This window comes from Marmota monax, unplaced genomic scaffold, assembly GCF_021218885.2.
Source record: "Marmota monax isolate L192 unplaced genomic scaffold, Marmota_monax_Labrador192_F-V1.1 WCK01_AAM20220418_F8-fsc00084, whole genome shotgun sequence".
NCBI classification, from domain to species: domain Eukaryota; kingdom Metazoa; phylum Chordata; class Mammalia; order Rodentia; family Sciuridae; genus Marmota; species Marmota monax.
The window spans coordinates 4,378,640-4,396,753 of NW_026694575.1; the positions used below are offsets into that span (position 1 = coordinate 4,378,640).

The 18,114-nt window shown below is 46.6% G+C and overlaps 1 protein-coding gene across 1 annotated transcript in view; it reads right to left on the bottom strand.

Annotated features, from left to right (window-relative positions):
- The window catches only part of Slit3 (slit guidance ligand 3), a 579,279-nt gene extending 563,038 nt beyond the window's left edge, over nucleotides 1-16,241 (bottom strand). The window contains exon 1 of the mRNA XM_046421334.2: nucleotides 15,622-16,241. Coding sequence (XP_046277290.1) covers nucleotides 15,622-15,818 — 197 coding nt within the window. The 5' untranslated portion in view covers nucleotides 15,819-16,241. The remainder of the gene's footprint in view (nucleotides 1-15,621) is intronic.
- Between the last annotated feature and the right edge of the window lie 1,873 nt (nucleotides 16,242-18,114).

Consider the following 18,114-nt stretch of genomic DNA (forward strand, 5'->3'; position numbering starts at 1 on the left):
ACAGCAGTTACTCCATAGAATGTTCTCAACAGGCGTTGTTGAACTCGCCCTAGTTATTCCATGGATGTGAAAATAATCACATTTTTGTATGTTCTATAATTCCGGCTACATTTGTGATTGGCCTTCACCTCAAATAGGATAAATAAGCAAGGTTGTATTGTACTGTGGTTTTCATGCATTGCTATGACTACTCAGAACAAAGAAAATTGTGCTAGCAGCAAAAGCAAATGATTGTTGTTTACCTTAAGAAAGGAAAAAAAAAGAGTGACATTTATCAATCCTTACATTTGGCTATTTCACATATCTCATTTATTCCTCCCTAGAATTTGGAGAATTTCTTTAGGTTAATTTTCTCAAACAATGCACATATCAGAAATACCTGTGAGCTTTATAAAATCCCAATGTCAAAAAAGCACCCCAGAATTGTTATATCAGCCTCTCTGGGGACAAGACCTAGGCATCGGTGATTTTATTTCTCCCCAGGTGATTCCAATGTGCAGGTAGGTCTGAGAACCAGGGTTTCAGGACTCATTATTCTTACGATGTTGACATCCTAAGGGAAAATGAACCTCCTAAGGGCACCCAGCTGGACAATGACAAACCTGCGACTCAACGCCAGGTCTGCTTTCCCCAATACCATGCATAATCTCTCTCATTGTGCCACCTTCTCCCCAGCAGTGTGTTATCCATTGCTTTCTCACATAGTTATTTAGTTACAAGTTTGTGAACCTGAGTCAAAAGGAATAATCTTGGGGCTGTAGCTTGATGGTAAATCGATTGCCCTACATGTGTGAGGAACCGGGTTCAATCCTCAGCACCACATAAAAATAAAGATACTGGGTGTCTATCTATAACCAAAAATATATATATATATATATATATATATATATATATATATATATAATATCATGATAATTCCTTTAAAAAATATATATATATATATATATTTTTTTTTTTAAAGGAATTATCATGATGACTTTTGACTTAATGGGAACCTTTAGAATGGGTCTGGGAAACAGGAAGGCAGCCTGGTCTGGTACTCGTGCAAGTGCACAGGTGAAATGGAAAGCCTCTGTGTCCCCTCCCTTTGTTCTGCTGGTCAAGATTCCAGCTTAGAATGGAAGCATCCCATTGACATGACATGGGTCATTAGCTCCCACATCAGGTCAATGGGATGCTTCCATTCTAATGGCAGGTTTCCCATTCTCCAGCTGGGTGCCCTTAGAAGGTTCATTTTCCTCTTAACTAGGAAGGAGTGAGACCTTTGCTCACAGACCCTGGGGAATGTATCCTACGGACACAGAAGGTGGCATTCCCATCACCTAGGAAGGACGGCTGCTAGGAAGAGAGAAGGAAAGAATCCATCCCAGACAGCACACTTCTTCTACAGGGAGGAGACGGAGGAACTTAAAAAATGGAAGACTCAAAGCAGTTTCACAGGTACCTGATGATCCCCAAGAAGTACTCACAAAACCCCAGAAGCCCATGCAATCAGAATCACTGAGACAGACAAGGTCACTCAGTAGAAATACACCACCTGGGGAAGTGGCCATAATGGCCTCAAAGCCATTTGCAAAATACCGTGCTTGTGCATTTTTCTAAGGATGAGGTCAAAATCTTTTATCAGATTATCTAGATTCAAGAAAATAAAGGAAATTTAGATTGGGGCTCTTGGACAATTTTATGAAAGAAATGGAGGCGTTCCCAGACAATGCCTCTCAACACAGGTGGCATAAGTCCCAGGGACTACCTAGAAAAGTTAAACCCAGTGTCCTGACTTATCATCAAACAGACAAGCTGGTACATTTTGCCAGATGTGAGGGAAGGAAATAATGCCAATAAATAAATAAATAAAGTCACCATAAAAAACAAAACCAAAATGAGAGCTGCCATACTTTCCCTCATGAGGCAGTAGTAAGGAACAGGAACTTTACATGTTCAGTAAAGAGACATGTGCATCTCTGACCAAAGTGGGTAAGTAATACTGGCAGAAGCCAGGGGTATTCTGGGGCCAAGAGTCAAAATGCAGGTGTGTTAAAATACAGCACTGTCCTGGGCTTGCCTGGAAGTCACCCTCCTTCACAAGACGCTATTCTCTACCCCACAAGGGATCTTCCAGATTTGGGCATCCACAGATCCCATCATTCAGGGTCCTGAGCAATGGGATCACTGTAAGTTATTAGCATTACAAAAATAGTTTTTCAATGTATAAATCCATGGACAAATCAAAATACAAACTAAAGAACAACAATTAATTGTCACTCTTCAATTTACAGGTAGTAAGTTCCTCTGACAAGTCAAGTTCTGAGCTAGAAGACTTACATGACATATTCCTCATGTTCATAGTAACCCTGAGAGGTACTTACTCTGATACCCATTTTACAGTTGAAGATCCCAAAACTCAAAGAAATGAGGGGACCTATCCACAGCCATGCCAGAAGCAATGGCATGTGAAATCAGATATGTCTGACTTAAGCATCTGTGCATTTGCCACAATTCCACAGGTTTCCAGTATCCCAAATTTAGTTAAAGCATCAACTGTGTGTTGAGTATTTCGCATCTGTTATCCTTAATTCTTTTATTAGATATTACTGTCTCCAGAAGTATTTTTTTAGATAAGAAAAACAAGTAATTTAATGAAGGGCACATTTTTAATTCAGATTTTTGAATCCAGATATCTTTGGTGCTAAAGTTTGGGGTCTTTCCATTAAACCTGTTGCCTGGGAGACTAAATTTGATTTTTAAAAAAGTGTTGACTTCATCTTATGTCTGCCAGCATTGTACAAAGCTTCTGTGTAGAAATGCACAGTTCATGCCCTCAAGAAACTTCCAATCTAGTTAAGAAATTAGATTCTAAGGTACAGAAAATAACACAGACAATTAGTTTTTAAAACATAGTCATGAAATGGCTGCTGTGGAAAGACTTTTTTTCCTGGAGAGCTGGGCCCCTCTTGAATCTATATTCTAAGGCTAATTTATAAGAAGCTGAGCACACTGTGAATTGTCCTGAGTCATCACTGCACACTTCTTGAGGTCCTGAGCCTCCAAGTAAAAAGTGAGATTGCTTGGAAGTGCTATGTTGTGAGGAAGCTCAAGCCACCCAGACAGGTCATCTGCAGGGGCACTCTGGTCAATACCTCCAGCCATCTCAGCCTTCCAGCCATCAGAGTCTCAATGCCATCCATGTTGCGCTAACAGCCTGTGTGAATGATAGAACCCAGCCTTCAAGTCTCCCTGGTCATTCCAGACCCTGAGCTGAACTTAAGCTATCATGAAGCAGAGACAAGCCAGCCCTACTGAGCAACAGTCACCCCCCTAGCTCAGAGAATCACTGAGGACAACATAATGCTTATTGCTTTCCAATACTAAATTTTGAGGTGATTTGTAAGCAGCACAAGGTAAAATAATGACTCTGAAGGGTTATCTCATGCCAGACATGGTCCTCTAGGCTGGCATCAGTGCTTCATCTGATCCTCCCACAACCCGGGGAACAGGTCACTGTGCAGGAGCATGTCAGGGTTACTTGGCTACCAAGAGCATTCAAATCCAGGCCATGCCAACCCCAAGCCAACACTTTCCACTGTGCTACAGAGGAAAGAAAATTATGCCTTTGTGTAAATTCTACAAACCCCAAACCAATCAGTTTCAAGAAACACTGACTGCTATTTTTGAAACTAAACATCTTTTTCTTTCTTAATTTCAGAAGGCTTACTGTGAAGCTGAGCTAATTATTTGAGCCTTAATCAAGGACTAGCCACTCCCTGAAGCAGCTGTCCTGGCCCCTCTCTCTTCTTCTAGGAAGTCCCTTGGGTTAGCTGGATGTTGGCTCAGGTCTAAACCCCAAACCTCAGTCCCCAGAAGCGAAGATGCATAGGGCTGAAAGGGTCCTTGGACATCATCCAGTTGACTTCCATCATCACTTTTAAATATGAGGAAACTGAGGCCCTGAGAGGTCAAGTGACTTGTCCAAGGTCACACAGTGAGTCAGAGGCATAGCCAGGTAGCCCAATTCCCAGGCAAGCATTCTTTCCACTCCACCACGCTGCCTGCCGTTGCTAAAAATTCCCAGAGCTGCCTCCTTCAGCCCTCCTCTTGACAAAGCTGCTTCCCCCCACACAACTACACACAGTCACATCTGGCAAGAGGTGCTATCACCCTGCTCTGCTTGTGAAATGCTGTTTTGCAACGAAGGCCTCTTTGTTCGTTAGCAACACACAAAGAAAACTGTAGCTCGGTCCTCTTGGAAAGAGATGTTTCTTGTTTTAAAGATGGGAGGAGAGAGAGCTTCCTGGCTGACTGTGACTCCATCAGCATGCTGCTCGAGTCGGGAAAGAACCCAGAGAGTTAGGTCTCTGCAGCATTTCTAGACTGTACAAGGAGGGCACATGGCAGGGGGGAGCTTATGGGAAACATTTCAGAAAGTATTAAAATGTATGCCTCAACCAAGTAAACAGAGCAGATTGGTTACCATCTTGTGGTATGAAGTAATTAGGAGGGGGTGGAACGGGGAGCTAGAATCAGTAAAGGCTCCCATGAAGCAACTGGCCTCCTGTTTGGATTCCTGCTCCAGTCCTGGTTCCCACTGCTTCTCACTTTGTTCCTCATGTGGGATCTTCCTTCTCTGGACCCTAAAGGAGCTAGAGCTTTGGTGCTGAGAGCCCTTAGAACATGATCTGTGACCCCAAGTCACCCATCTGGTGCTTCTCTGCCTGGTTCTGCATTACCACCTCTTTCTATACTAGATTTGGTCTTTCTTCTGTCTCCCTGGCTTCCCAGATGAAAAGAGGCTTCCTGAGTGATCTTGACTAAAGCCCAAATTTTGATATGGAAGCCAGGAACCTTCTCATGAAAACAAATCTAGGGAGACAGGAAGCTGCAGATCCTCCTGGCTCCTCTCCAGGACATCTCTCCTTGGAGGTGAGCTGAGGTCAGTAGGTAGGAGTGGACCAGATGATCCCAGGGCTACCCAAAGGCCCGAAAATATTTTGAAGCGGGAAGGAGACAAGACAGGGAGGAGCAGACCCAGTTCCGTGGCAGCAATTTAGAACTCATAAGCTGGCAGCAGATGGGGAGGGAAAATAGAGTGGATACATCTCCTGTGAGTATGTGAAGGAGTCCACCTACATATCTGACCAGCAGGAAAAATAGAGTGGATACACCTCCCATGGCGATTACAAGCCACTGGCCTTCCGCCCTCCAGGACCAGGTGTCCAAGAACCACCATCTGACACACTCTCATGCTAGGGTCTGGGCACCAGTTGAGATCTCCTAAGAGAAATTCCCTGGGCTACGTGAAGGTTCTCCAGTCCTTGCCTTGGAGCCAAGTCTCCCCCTGGCCTACCAGGCTCTTAGGCAAAACTGCCCAAAGGACAAATTTCATCCCAAAGCCCACTCCCTTGTTTCCCCAGGGAAAATTCCTTCCTGTTTAGTTCAACCCAAGAGAGGACCCTAATGGAATCAGCAGGCCAAGAGAACAAGGTCCAGCTCGAGGATCAGCTGTGACCCAAAAGGGGAGGGCACGCTGGCTTCCTAAAGGAGGCCCCGTGTCTCCTTGTGGCCTCAAACGGGGCTGCGCCCTGTGTCAGTGTTTATGAAATGCCTCTCAAATAAGGTCAGTGTTCTATGCAGTCAGGACTCTAATAAAATGCAGAACGTGCGTTGTTTGCCAGCAAGCTGCGGAGGCATTCCTGAGAGCTTTCTTGGATACAATTGTTCTCAGATTAATATTTTCCCCATGAGTTTTTTCTAATTCCACTTGTACTGTTTTTTATGATGTGTGACTTTTTCTACATATTTGTCCACACCAAGAGGGATGAGTGCCACTTGCATTCGCCAGCGATTCCTGAAGGCTCAGGGTTCACCCTTCGCTGTCCCAGCACCTCCCCTACCCATCAATCTCCCCACGAGCCTAGCCTGGTAACTTGCTTTGGCAGCCATTTGATGAAAAGGGATGGTCCTAGCTGATTTTTGTGTGGTTTTGAACTGTTCTGGTTATAAAGACATAACCAGAACATCGTGGGCTTTATTCATCATAGCAGACACTCAACCAGAGGCTCCTAGAAATGACTCCATTCTTCGTGTACTCCCTGTTTGGTCCTATAATCTCACCCATTGCACTTATTAATCACCCAGTGAGGTAAACAGTCCTCTGTGTCCTACCTGCTTGGATTTCTACATGGCTGGTGAGAGGCTACAGTTGCATTTGTAAAAGATGCGTTTGGTTAAGTGAAAAAACTTAACCAAGACCAGAGTTGGAAGACATGGGTGATCTGAGGAAGGTTATTAAGATCCCTAAGTTTCCTCACTTATCTATGAATGAAAGACTCTAAAATATACCTTGATCATTTTGAAGATACAGGATTCAGTGGTTCTGGTCAGATATGTAGGTAGACTCCTTCACATACTCACATAACACTGAACTTAAGAGATGCTTGGGGATATCTGATTTCAGTTCAACCTTGCATCAACCCCATGAGATAAGTGTTATTCCTCCCATTCCAAAGGTTACCAATGAGGTGGTGGAGATGTGTAAGGCACATATGGGTCCTGCACTTAGAAAATGATGGACACCAACACTCAGCCTGGGTGTCTTTATTCATTTAATGCTGCATCCTCAACTGTACTCCCCCTGGCCTCTCACTAACCATTGTGTGGAAAAACCATATGCAGGACACTTTCTACCTGCATTCTCGAACTGGGCAGACATGGAGAGGAGAAAAAAGAATGTCAGAAACTTGTGCAACATATTTCTGAGCAGGACTGCTCTTCAGTGAAATCCTCACTGCTGTGCTTTTCTGTGACAGAATAATCTGCTCTATTCTTGGTTTGGATAAAGAGCTGAGAAGAATGTCTAAGGAATTCATCACTTAGAGATTCTAATATTGCAGCACCCCAATATACTCTGTGAACATGATCAAAGGCTTTGGATGGCCATGAAGATGAAGTCTAAGGGTTTTTTCAGGACAGATCCATGAGGTAGTTGTATATCATTAGTCTCTAATGAAGGTCCAAGCCATGAAGATCTCCTGAAATCTGGTCTGGGGAACTGGAGCTCCAATGGCAATGGTCCATATTTGGTATCAGTTCCAGGAGAAGGCAAGAAGCCAGGACAAAAGGGCCAAGGGCTAACACATGTGCAAATCCATGGTCAAGTCAAAACCTTCATATGAACAGAGGACCATGAACTCCATACTAAGAAGAAGGACTGGGTTGGGGAATGTACTCATTCTATAGAGCAGAGGAGCAAAGAGCAAGCAGGTCCACCACTAGAGCTGGGGGTGTGCAAAACAACTCAGGAGGGAGACAAGGTGGGTGGTGAGACATGCTGATAGACTTTCAGGAACCACAACACACACTGCTGCCAAAGTGGGGAATGAATCTGGGGTCAGGAACCCAGTCTGGTATTTCAAGCAAGAGAAAAGACTGAGCCCACACAAGCAGTGATAAGGCCACAAGTTAAGTCACACTTTGCTCCTGCCAGGACGAATTTCATGTACATCCTGTTCTAACAGGACCTGAAGCCAGACTGGAGGAGCCAGAGATCATGGCTAAGAGAAAGTAAGTGGGACATTTACCTAGAAAGGAAGCTCATCTCCATCAAAACTTGAGAAGATGCTTAAGAGGAAAAATACCAAAGAGGTCCATCAGAACTGTTTTTTGGAGAAGGGGGTAGCCGTTGCTATGGATTGGATATGGTTTGAGTGTGTCCCCCAGAGGTCGAGGGACTAGAAGCCTGGTCCCCAACATAGCAATGCTGGGAGGTAGGGGAACCTTTAGGAGCTGGGGCTTAGTGCAAGGAGGTCCTTGGATACAGCCCTCAGAAGGCATGAATGGAGTTCTCAGGAGAACCAGTAGAGAATGTTCCATGAGAAACCAAGAGTTTAGAGAAAATTCATCAAACTGCAGAATAAATCATTAATTGGAAATTACTCCAAAGAAAATATGAACAACAGAACTTCAGGGAAAGAAATGCTAATGAGTCCTCAAGATTCCTATCCACTACAGTCAGAAGGGGCAGGACAAACCAATACCCAACCCAAGAAGACTTTTGGGGGGAAAATAAAATAAACAGAGAGGACTCTGTTAATTATACTGGCAACTTGAAGAAATATCCCATAGAGCAAGTTCACTAAAATTGCAGAGGAAATAAATAGTGGGAGACAGGGAAAGGGGTGGGGCATTTGCTAGAGAAGGAATCAAAATAGGAAATGTCCCTGAAATTATTTGCCAGAGTTAATTAGGATAAATACTAAGTGTTATACATAGACTTCAAAAAGTCAACTGCACAGGTTCAGGGGGATTGTAAGATAAGAGCAGCAAAGACCAGGGAGTCGCCGAGGAGGCAGGAATTGGGTCTAGTCAGAATGAGCCAGCCCAGGGCTGCGGCTGTTCAGAGTGAAAAGGCCACTTCAGAATGTACTAAGAGGAGTCAAATAAGGCATTCAGGGTGAAAAAGGTCTCCTCTAACGAATACACCCTGAGCATCCATAATCTGAAAATCCAAAATCTGAAATGCTTCTCAATCTGAAACATTTTGAGCAGGACATGATGCCACAAGTGGAAAATTCCACACAATAAAACTTTGTTTCATGCACAAAGATGCTATATAAAATTACCTTCAGGCTATGTGTATAAGGTGTATGTGAAACATGAATGGATTCTGTGTTTAGACTTGGGGCCCATTCCCAAGATATTTCACTACCTATGTGCAAATATTCCCAAATCCGAAAACCATCTGAAATCAGAAATACTCTGGTTCTGGGAATTTTAGATGATGGACACTCAACTTTCAAAATCAAAGAAGACTGGAGAGCTGGAAATATAGCTCAGTGGTAAAGCACTTGCTAGCATGCACAAGGCCCCGAGTTCCACTCCTAGCACCACAGGAGAAAAAAGTTAAATTAAAAATCAATTAATCAATCAATAAAAGACTGGATGGAACCTGTTTCGAGGAAGAGAACTGGGACTGGGGGATAGGGCCTATCCCCAAAAACTCTAACACATACGGAATAGCTGAAGTAATTATAAAAGTTTATGGAAGGAAAGAAAAGACTCCAGTAAGTGGGTGTTGAGAAACACAACAGCAGCAATAAGAATTCTGAAAACCTATCATTTGGAAAATGATGATATTTGCTCTGTGTAGCAACAATCAATGGGAGAGAAATTCAGCCCCCACACCAAGGAAATTTTCTTACAAGGACTATTTTTACAAATGAAATAAATTGCTGTTGGAAGAATCGAGTTCTTCATCACTAGACATAATTGAGCAAGGGACTCTGGCCAGTTTCCCCGTTATTACGCTGATGGAAAACCAATCTTTACAGGGTTGGAACTTGGGCAGGAGGACCCCTTGTGAATCTGGCAATCAATATTTTTCCAAATCAGGCTTCATACTAAGCATGGTCTGGAAGGAGGAGTACAGTTCGTGAGAATTATTATAATGAAAGGAAAATTTATGGTAGATGTCCAGTACCCCAGGAAGTTCACATGAGTTAATCCAATTCAGCATCTTATGAAGGGGCCATTATTATTATTCCCATTTTACAATGAGGAAACTGAAGTCACCCAACTTGCAGGTGGCAGAATGAAGATTTGAGCCTTGTTTACTTTCACCCACAAAGATCATTCCTCTTCCCACCACCGTCTCCTTGAGATTGAAGACCTGTAATTATACTTCTTGGCCAGTTTTTCCCAGGAATCACTGTATCTAACACAGTACTCCAACACTGAAGGCCTCAGGAGCAGGGGATACTGTAGCCTGTCAGTAGCCCAGCAGTAACAAAACACTATCCAGTAACAAAACACTATCCTGTGCAGAACATAGCACAGGGCTCCTAGTATGAGCTCCCCACCCAGGTGGAACTGATTAAACCCAAGGATGGGGTGCCTTGAGTGAGGGAGAGTCTTAGGAAATCAGCATGGTGTGCCACACAGCAGGGGTACCCTCCGCATCCACCCATTCAGGATCATCGGTGGTCCAGAGCTGCCTCTGGAGCTGCCACTGGGCCCATCTCTTGTTTTCCTTTCTTTTCAGCAATTCTAAAAAGGGTTAAGACCACTTTCATAATGAGGGTGGAGCATGCTAGTAAACACAGCTGTTTCAAGTAAAAGCTGTAAGGGAGGCAGACATAGGAAATCAGTAAAAGGAGGTATTTGGGAAAAGATAGAAGGAATGATCATTGAAAGAAAAAAGTTGGGGCCAAAAATTCCCCATGAAAATCCACCACCCAAAAATAAGTAAATAAAATGCATTCCTTATTTAAATAGACCACAAAGCAGCACACCCATGGAAAAGATATAAACCACTTCAACCGTAATCCCCTTTTTATGGAACGGAGGCCAACCTGGGCTTAATTGCAGATCAGGCCTGAGAGGAGAGAGGGAGAACAAGGAGACTAGGCAAGAGGGTGCCAGGCACAGCCAACATGCAGGTGAGGAACCTGCCTCCACAGGATCTGGAGCAAACTCTAGAGTGGACATCTCAAGCCATCCTGCTGGACAGGGCCTGAGAGGAACAAACGGAAATAACAACCGTGGCCACTATCACTAGTAGTTTGTGGCATGCTCTTATGTGCCAGGCACTGGGTTGAGTGTTTCCTATATACAATACCTTTTAATGTTTCCAAATAGGAATGTTTCTGATACATGCTTCAGAGTTGGATAAACAATCACAGTGACCATGACAAGCCAACAGTGTGGCAGGCACCGTGCAGAGTGCTCTGCCTGGATTGCCTCAGGCTACATCCACAACACCCCTACATGCTGATCTGCCCTGCATTACAGGTGTGGAGCTGAGGCACTAAGGGATTAAATAGACTGCAATCCAGAGCAATGCAGTAACACACTGAGTGTGCCAACAGAGCCGGAATTCAAACCCAAAGTAGGCTGCCTCCAGGGACCAGGCCCAGACTACCTCCACAGGGCTTTGAACGCTGGCCCTTCTTAGAGTCCAGGCAAAGGGTCCCACAGTCCTACGCTGCTTTCATTTTCATTTCGAGGGCGAAGAGAACTCAGTGACAACAAACAGATCTGGAGACAAACAAAATAACAATGGAAATAGAATGCAATGCAAAAAAAAAAAAAGCAGTAATAGAAAACTCAGATAATCTGCAAAAGCAAAACTCAATAATGATCCTACCAATACATATCAATTAATACAAGAGAAGCAATCGGAACCTGAGGAGAGCACAGGATGATGCTCAGAAAGCCCTGATTAGAAAGTCTCCTGGTTAAGTGTTCAAGATAGCCTGTGTTTTTTCATGGGCATGTGCACAGTAGGAGTTTTGCAAGGTTGCTAAGCAACTCCTGGCAACCAGACTGCAGAGAGCATCACTCAGTAGGAGTCTTTCTTTGGTCATGCTAGTAAGGCAATGATTTTTTAGTTCATGAAATCCAAATTTTAGATAACCTTACTATCTCAGGTAATTGGTTACCAGTAAGTCACCCTTAGCCATTCATTAAAATGCAAATCTGTAACTGCCCACCTCTCCCTTTAAAACCTATAAAATATTTGTATTTTCAAGGCTTATAAGCCCTTCATTCAACACATTTTTGTTGAAAACTTACTAAATGCTAGATATTGTTCTAGGCACTGAGGAAGAAGGTTCTGACAGCTCACTGGTGGATTATATCTGGAAAATCAGTAAGACTAAACTGGAATTCTACTTTCAGGAAAATGAAAGGCAGACATAGGAAATCAATAAAAGGGGGTATTTTGGGAAAGATAGAAGGAATAATCATTGAAAGAACCCAGAGAGTTGCAGCAATCTCTTCCAAAAATTGCCTAGCACCCTGGAGGCAGGTGTATGTGCTGCTCAGTAAGCCATCTAGGAGAACACTGCGCTTCCCTAAAGTCCACATCACAGTTGACCCAGAGAGGCTCCATGATTCACCAGCTTGTCCTTGGTCCCCTGAGCTGGCCCTGAGGCCTGGAAGTATCAGAACACAGGGCTTGGCTGTTGAGCATCTTGGAAAGTCTCCCACTTGACCTCGGGACCTCTGTGGTCAAGTGAGGGAAAGCCTATGACACGGTGTCGGTTTTTATTGGACCCAACCACCAGCAAAGTTCCCCGTCATCTGGAGTGATGGAGAAAATTAAGTTACCACATTCTCACGTTTCAGCCTCTCGCCGTTCTCCTTCGCAAACAGGAAATGTTTATTTAAATACAGCAGTCTCCAGCATGTTCTGGAGCCAAGCGAAAAACCAAAGATGTCCACTCTTGCCCCAACTCCACTGCTGAGGCCACCACCTCGCCGTAGGTGAGAATTGGGCCTCTGCCCAGAGGCAGGATAGGGAGATGAGGCCCTGCGTGAGAGCTCATTTTCATGTGCGGTCTCTTTTTCCAGGCTGACATTGTGGTTGGATAAGAATTACATCTGTAGGCTCCGTTTGTACTCAGAAGGGTAAACGCAACATCTGTTTGCTCTGTGCTCCGTGGTAAATGTTTTGTTTTAGGCACTGCCATGGACTCTCCCTCCCCTCTCAGAGCCTCTGTCTTTGCTGCACAGACAACAAATGACACTGAATTCTCCACTCTGTTTATTTAGCTTTTTTGTGGGTGTCACCTCCTCATGGAGGAGGAAAAATAAAATCATCAGTAGTCTATAAAGACACAGTTCCTTTTCCATGTGATACGCTAACATTATGGAACACAGATCCCCAACTCTAATACCAGCTGAACTAGGAACCACTCAGGCCCCATGCCAGGTGTAAAACTAAGTCCAAGTGGAGACTCACCCCACTCAGGTTTTCCCTAATGTCATACCACAAGGTTTCTGAAAGCCAAAAGAATCCAGGGAAACAACCACACACACATACCTCTTCATAAAAGGCTCTTTGGGAGGCAGGACAGCAGGAATGGAGAATGAGGAAATGCCTCTTCTTTGTTTGAAAGCACAATTTCAACATCTGAAATCAGCACACTGGATTTTCAGAAGGTCCAGAGCATCCACTGGCTGTGCTGGCAAAATTGGTACCCCTGACAAAATGAGCCCTGAGAAATTTAAAAGGCTCATCTAAGGAAGTTTCCTTCCTCCACCCTTTGCTTACATTCTTTAAGTTGCAGGGCTGGCTTCCTTCTGTATATGCAGTGGTTTTCTGACAGTTACTGGAATGCAGTAGAAGCTCAAGACATGTTTGGTGAATGAATGAAGGGAAGAATGAATGAGAAAGTCCTCACTGAAGAAGTCCTCAGCATAGCGCTAGAATTAAACAGCCCTCAAGTGTATGCAGAATGGAACGCTGTGTCTGAGCTCACTGAGATGGGGTTGAGAGTGAAGGGCTGTTGAAGCGCTGACACTGATCCAGCTTGATCCTAAAGGCTGCCTCCCAATTCTAAGAAGGAAAAAGACCAGATAACAGACCAGCCTTGGCAGCCCCACTACCCCCTTGTACAGTAGCCAAAGTGTCACCAGTGACCAGAACTGAGCCAGATGAGATGCAGGTATCTTCAAGCAGCTCCTACTTTCTGCCAGTGCCTGTCAATGACCAACTGTGGCAGCAGGCCCTTGGGAATGCCCAGGATTCTGTCTTCACTGTTTCTCCAGTTGTGGAGCAGATGGCCTGCTCTGAGCTGCCTGGGTCTCCTGGCAGAGGTGGCTGAATGGCACCCTAGCTGTGGTGCCATGCCTGTAGATTCTGAAAACTTCCTACACACCAGAAGGAGAGGGGCCCACTTTCCTCAGTTTGCCAAACATGCCACATGATTATGAATATGGGGGAGGCGCAGTCTCAAGAACCCAAGTGGGACAGCGAATGTCAGGATGAGCTGAGTGTTTTTAGGATATATGGAAGCAGCAGCGGCAGCAGCTTCTTCTAAGATGCAAGCCCAACCTAGACCCTCCCAGGACTGTGTATGTGCAGATAAATCTTGGCCTAAATGGAGCCAGGTTCCAGGAGTCAGCAGACTGGTAAGGGCTGCGGGCTCGGGAGCCAGACAGGCTTGGACTCAAAATACTTTAGCTATGCAACCTGGAATAACCGACAAGATGGCTAGAGTGTAAAATGGAGTAATAAGCACTACCTGTGCAACTAAGAGCACTGTTTGTTTGTAGAGATTCAAGGACATAATACACATACGCAAATGGAGGCAGAAGAAGTGCTCCTGAATGTGAACTATAGTTATTACTTCACTAACTCATGCCATAAAAATACCACTAAAACGAGTTTTTCATTGATATGGTCTATTATAATATCTGAACAAAGGTGCATAAACCTGGATTCTGACCCTCTTATGGCCACCAACTTGTGTTTCCCTGGGCAAGTCATTTCACATTTCCAGGCCTGATTTTCTAAATGTTAATGAAGACTCAGCTCTAGCCCTCTAGGATTGTATGTTTCAACCCAACAGAACAATCCTTGCACTTGAAAAATAATATTTCAAGCCAAAGGAAAGCAGTAGGAACAAGAAAGTAATTTCTATTGAGTTTCTGCCCAGAGTGACACAAAAAGTGGAAGAGATAAGGAGGTGGGGTGATAGGAGGTGACTAACAGGAGTAAACATTCTGGGGCAGTTCATCCCATCTCCAGTCCCTTCCAACCCAGTCAAGAGCCAGAGGAAAGCTCAATGGCCCATCCCTAAGACACGTGGAGGAGAAGGGAGGAAGAGCCAGCCATCCAGGGAGTCTGCCATTCTAGGGCAAACCCTCACCCACTCCTCAGCTGGGTTCCCAGGCCAACTCCCACTCCCTCCTATTTCTCCCTCCTTCCCCACCCCACCCCAAATGTGGACTAAGAGGAGCCCACCCTGGAGTCCAAGTTTTGAATTTGGTCTGAGGATCAAAATGATAAATGTTTCCAAAACGTTGACATATGAAAAGTAAATATTTGGTTGCACAATTGGGGTTAAAACTAGGGTCAATCCACCCCCCTCTCCAAGCTCCTCTCCACTAGCTGCCAAGCCCAGGATCCGAAGCTGAGTGCGGTTTGTAAGATTATAGCGCTCAGTCTCATTTAAAGGGCTGTCAGCATTTCCATTCTCCAGCCCGTTTGGGGAGGCATTTATAACCTAGCCATAAAAAATTCACCAGGGCTGCAACTTGGCATCTCCGAGGCTGCACTCCAACAGGGCGGGTTTTGCGATCACCCACTCTGAATCCGTCTGGTTCTTCAGAAGTTAGACCTTCATACACACTCAACTTTCCTTGCAAGGGCAGCCAGAGAGCAGCTGGCCCATTTTGGTCTCCAAATCGGTCACAGTCTTGGGGCCCTCTCCAACGTCTCCGCGTCCTGACGCCCCATCACTAAAGCTTTCTCCTTAGCCCCGCTCTGTAACGAGCGAAGGACCCCTTACACCACCCCAAGATCTCCAGACTGCAATGTTCTCTCCTTCCCTCGCCTTGTGTCAGCGTCCTTCTCGCAAGCTGTCAGCGGGCCCTGCCTCTGGGGCCCTCACTCCCGGAGATGTATCGCTCTCTGCCCATCGCGGGGGCTTTGAGACTTCTCTCTCCACACCTGCCCCAAGCCACAGTCCCCCAACTCAGAGAACGAGGCATCTGATTAAGGAGTCAGGGAAAACAGACTTGCATCCAGCGCGGCAGAGGGGAAAAGGAAGGATCAAGCGCCCAAGGGCCCCTCTGTGTTACCCAGGTGGGTGGACGTGCAGGGCGGGGCGGGGTACTCACAGGCGCTCGGCGTTGCGGGGAATGCCCCGGGGAACCGCTCGGAGGCCCAGCCCGTGGCAGTCCACGCTGGCGGCGGAGCAGGTACACTTGGTGGGGCAGGCGACGGCTAGGGGCCAGCTCAGGACGCTAGCCAGCGCCAGGGCCAGCGCCAGGCGGGCGCGCACGGCGGCGCCGGCCCCTGAGCGCCCGGGGGCCATGGTGCGCAGGGGCCCGCTCCCAAAGGAGGCTGCCTCGGCGGGGCAGGACGCGGGGAGCGCGAGCAGGCGCGCGGGGAGCGCGGGCGGTCTGGGAGCGGGCGGTGGAGTTGGCGCGGAGGAGGGGCGAGCGCGGCGCTCAGGCGCACGGGGCGCGGGAGGAGCGGGGCGCGCCGGGCGGCGGCGGCAGCAGCTCCATTGGAGGGGCCAGAGCTGCCCCGCTGCGCATCGCTCCAAGTGCCCAGGTGCCGGACGTCCTTTGGCCCGCGTGCCGGCCGCTCGGGCTGCGCGCTGGGTCGGGGAGCTGGAGTGAGCGCGGTGGGGCACGGCGCCTGGGGAGGTTGGCTCGGGGATGGGTTCCGGCGTGCGGCGGCGGCGGCGGCGGCCGGGGTACGGGGCGGCCAGTCGAGCTGGCCGGCGTTCGCTCTCTTCATTCACTGAGCAGGGCAGACACCCGAGACGCGGGGCCCACCCTCCTGCCCCCCCAAAATGCCAGCTCCGCCTCCCATTGGCTGCGCCGCGCGTCATGTCGACTAAGTTGGGAACTTTGCTGGAGCGACCCAGAGCCAGGAGGGAGGAGGCAGCAGAGGAGCTGGAGGGAAGGAACCGAGGAAGGAAAGGGGCTCGGCCCCGGGAAAGAAACATTGAAACTGATTCCCCCTTAGGAACTAATGACCATAGGGCTGGGAGCTCTTTTTGTTGTTGTTGTTTTTGTTGTTCTAAGCAGTGAGCTGGACACTAAATCCCAGCACAGTCTCGAAAGGGGGCTTCTGAGCACCCTCGTTTTACCAATAAAAATTCAAAGCTCAGAGAAGTGATTTCCCAAGGTCACACCACTAGCGTAGCTAAAATCCTGGCACCCCCCCCAACGAAAGTTTCGTCCCCACTTCACCCAGTACTCTTGGCAGAGATTCAACTGCTACCTACAGGACTTATTGACACTGCACAATCACATGTGTTACTAAAAATGGTGGTCCCTGTTGTTGAGGTCGCTGCTGGAAAACGCGGAAGAGGCCTGTCCTGCCTTGCCCAGACCCAACTAATGCCTGGTATGCTGCTGAGAGTGGTGAGGGCGGGACTTGGACCCCTGAATTGACAATAGCAGGTTCAGAGTCCTTGGAGCATCTGCCTCCTGTCGGGTGACTCTGGGCCAATCGCGTAATTGGTGACCCTTTGTTTCCTCAAATCAGGTGGCCACAGCTCAGTCTGGACCCAGCTCCGAGTTGCCTAGAGCATTAAAGAAAGGAAAGTGTTTTTGCAAGAGTTATTCGCATGCTGGACATCCATCTCGTCTCCCCTGAAGCTTTGCCTTCATTCTTCCCTTGCCCGCTCTAAATTGGCGCGGTCTGAGCTTTTCCAGATGCTGCTGGGGAGGGGCGCGTTAGAGGTTCCATAAATACTTGCAGGAATGATTTTGTTTGTTTGTTTGAAGGGAAAGGGCAGGAACTTGAGGAAGTATTGCCCAGACTTCCTTGAGGTCCACTCACACTGGAAAAGTCTGAATGAGCCCTGAGTACACACACAGTCACACACACACAGTCACACTTTCAAACACACCCACTCACATTCACAACATATACACATGTGCACTTGTGTGTTTGCACATACACTCACACACACAAGGGCAGCAACTGTGCTCCTGAGGGCCCCTCCTTTTTCTTTCATATGAATGGTATTCTGATTCCTTCTTCCTCATTTTCCTTCAAAGAAACTTCCAACTACTTGACTACATCCTATAAATATATAGTAGAGGTGCAGATTTTATTTTATTATACTTAGCAGATTTTCAGAGTCTTAGATCCAGGCACCCAAATATACATACACGCATGTGCACACACTCCCATAGGCACTCCAGTCCCTACGATATTCATTAACATATTAGGTGTAGTTTAACTGCTGTTATTCTTGGGAACAGTTTCTTTCTGCCCACATGCTGTTGTCATCGCCCTCTGGTGGCCAGAGAGGGTCTAGGCTCTGGTCCTTAGGGTGACTTCAGCCTTTAAGAACTCTAAACATCCTTTTCCCCTTTCCTCTGAAGCTTTCCTCCAAACCTTGAACCAATTTAGTACCAGGACTGAGGCAGATGAGAGATCCGGGCAAGAGCCCAAGGGCACAAAAGCATCTCAGACTGTCTGGAGCAGAAAAGGGTAGGGTTTTCTTTGTTTTCGCAAATGCATGCATGCTAGAGCATGTTTGTCAACCCCCTTCAGGCTGGGCCTGGGTCTCAGCACAGTGGGGGGCTGTTTCCATTTAAGTTGCTAGAGGGTTTCATGAGCCTGATTTTTAAGTGATTTCATAG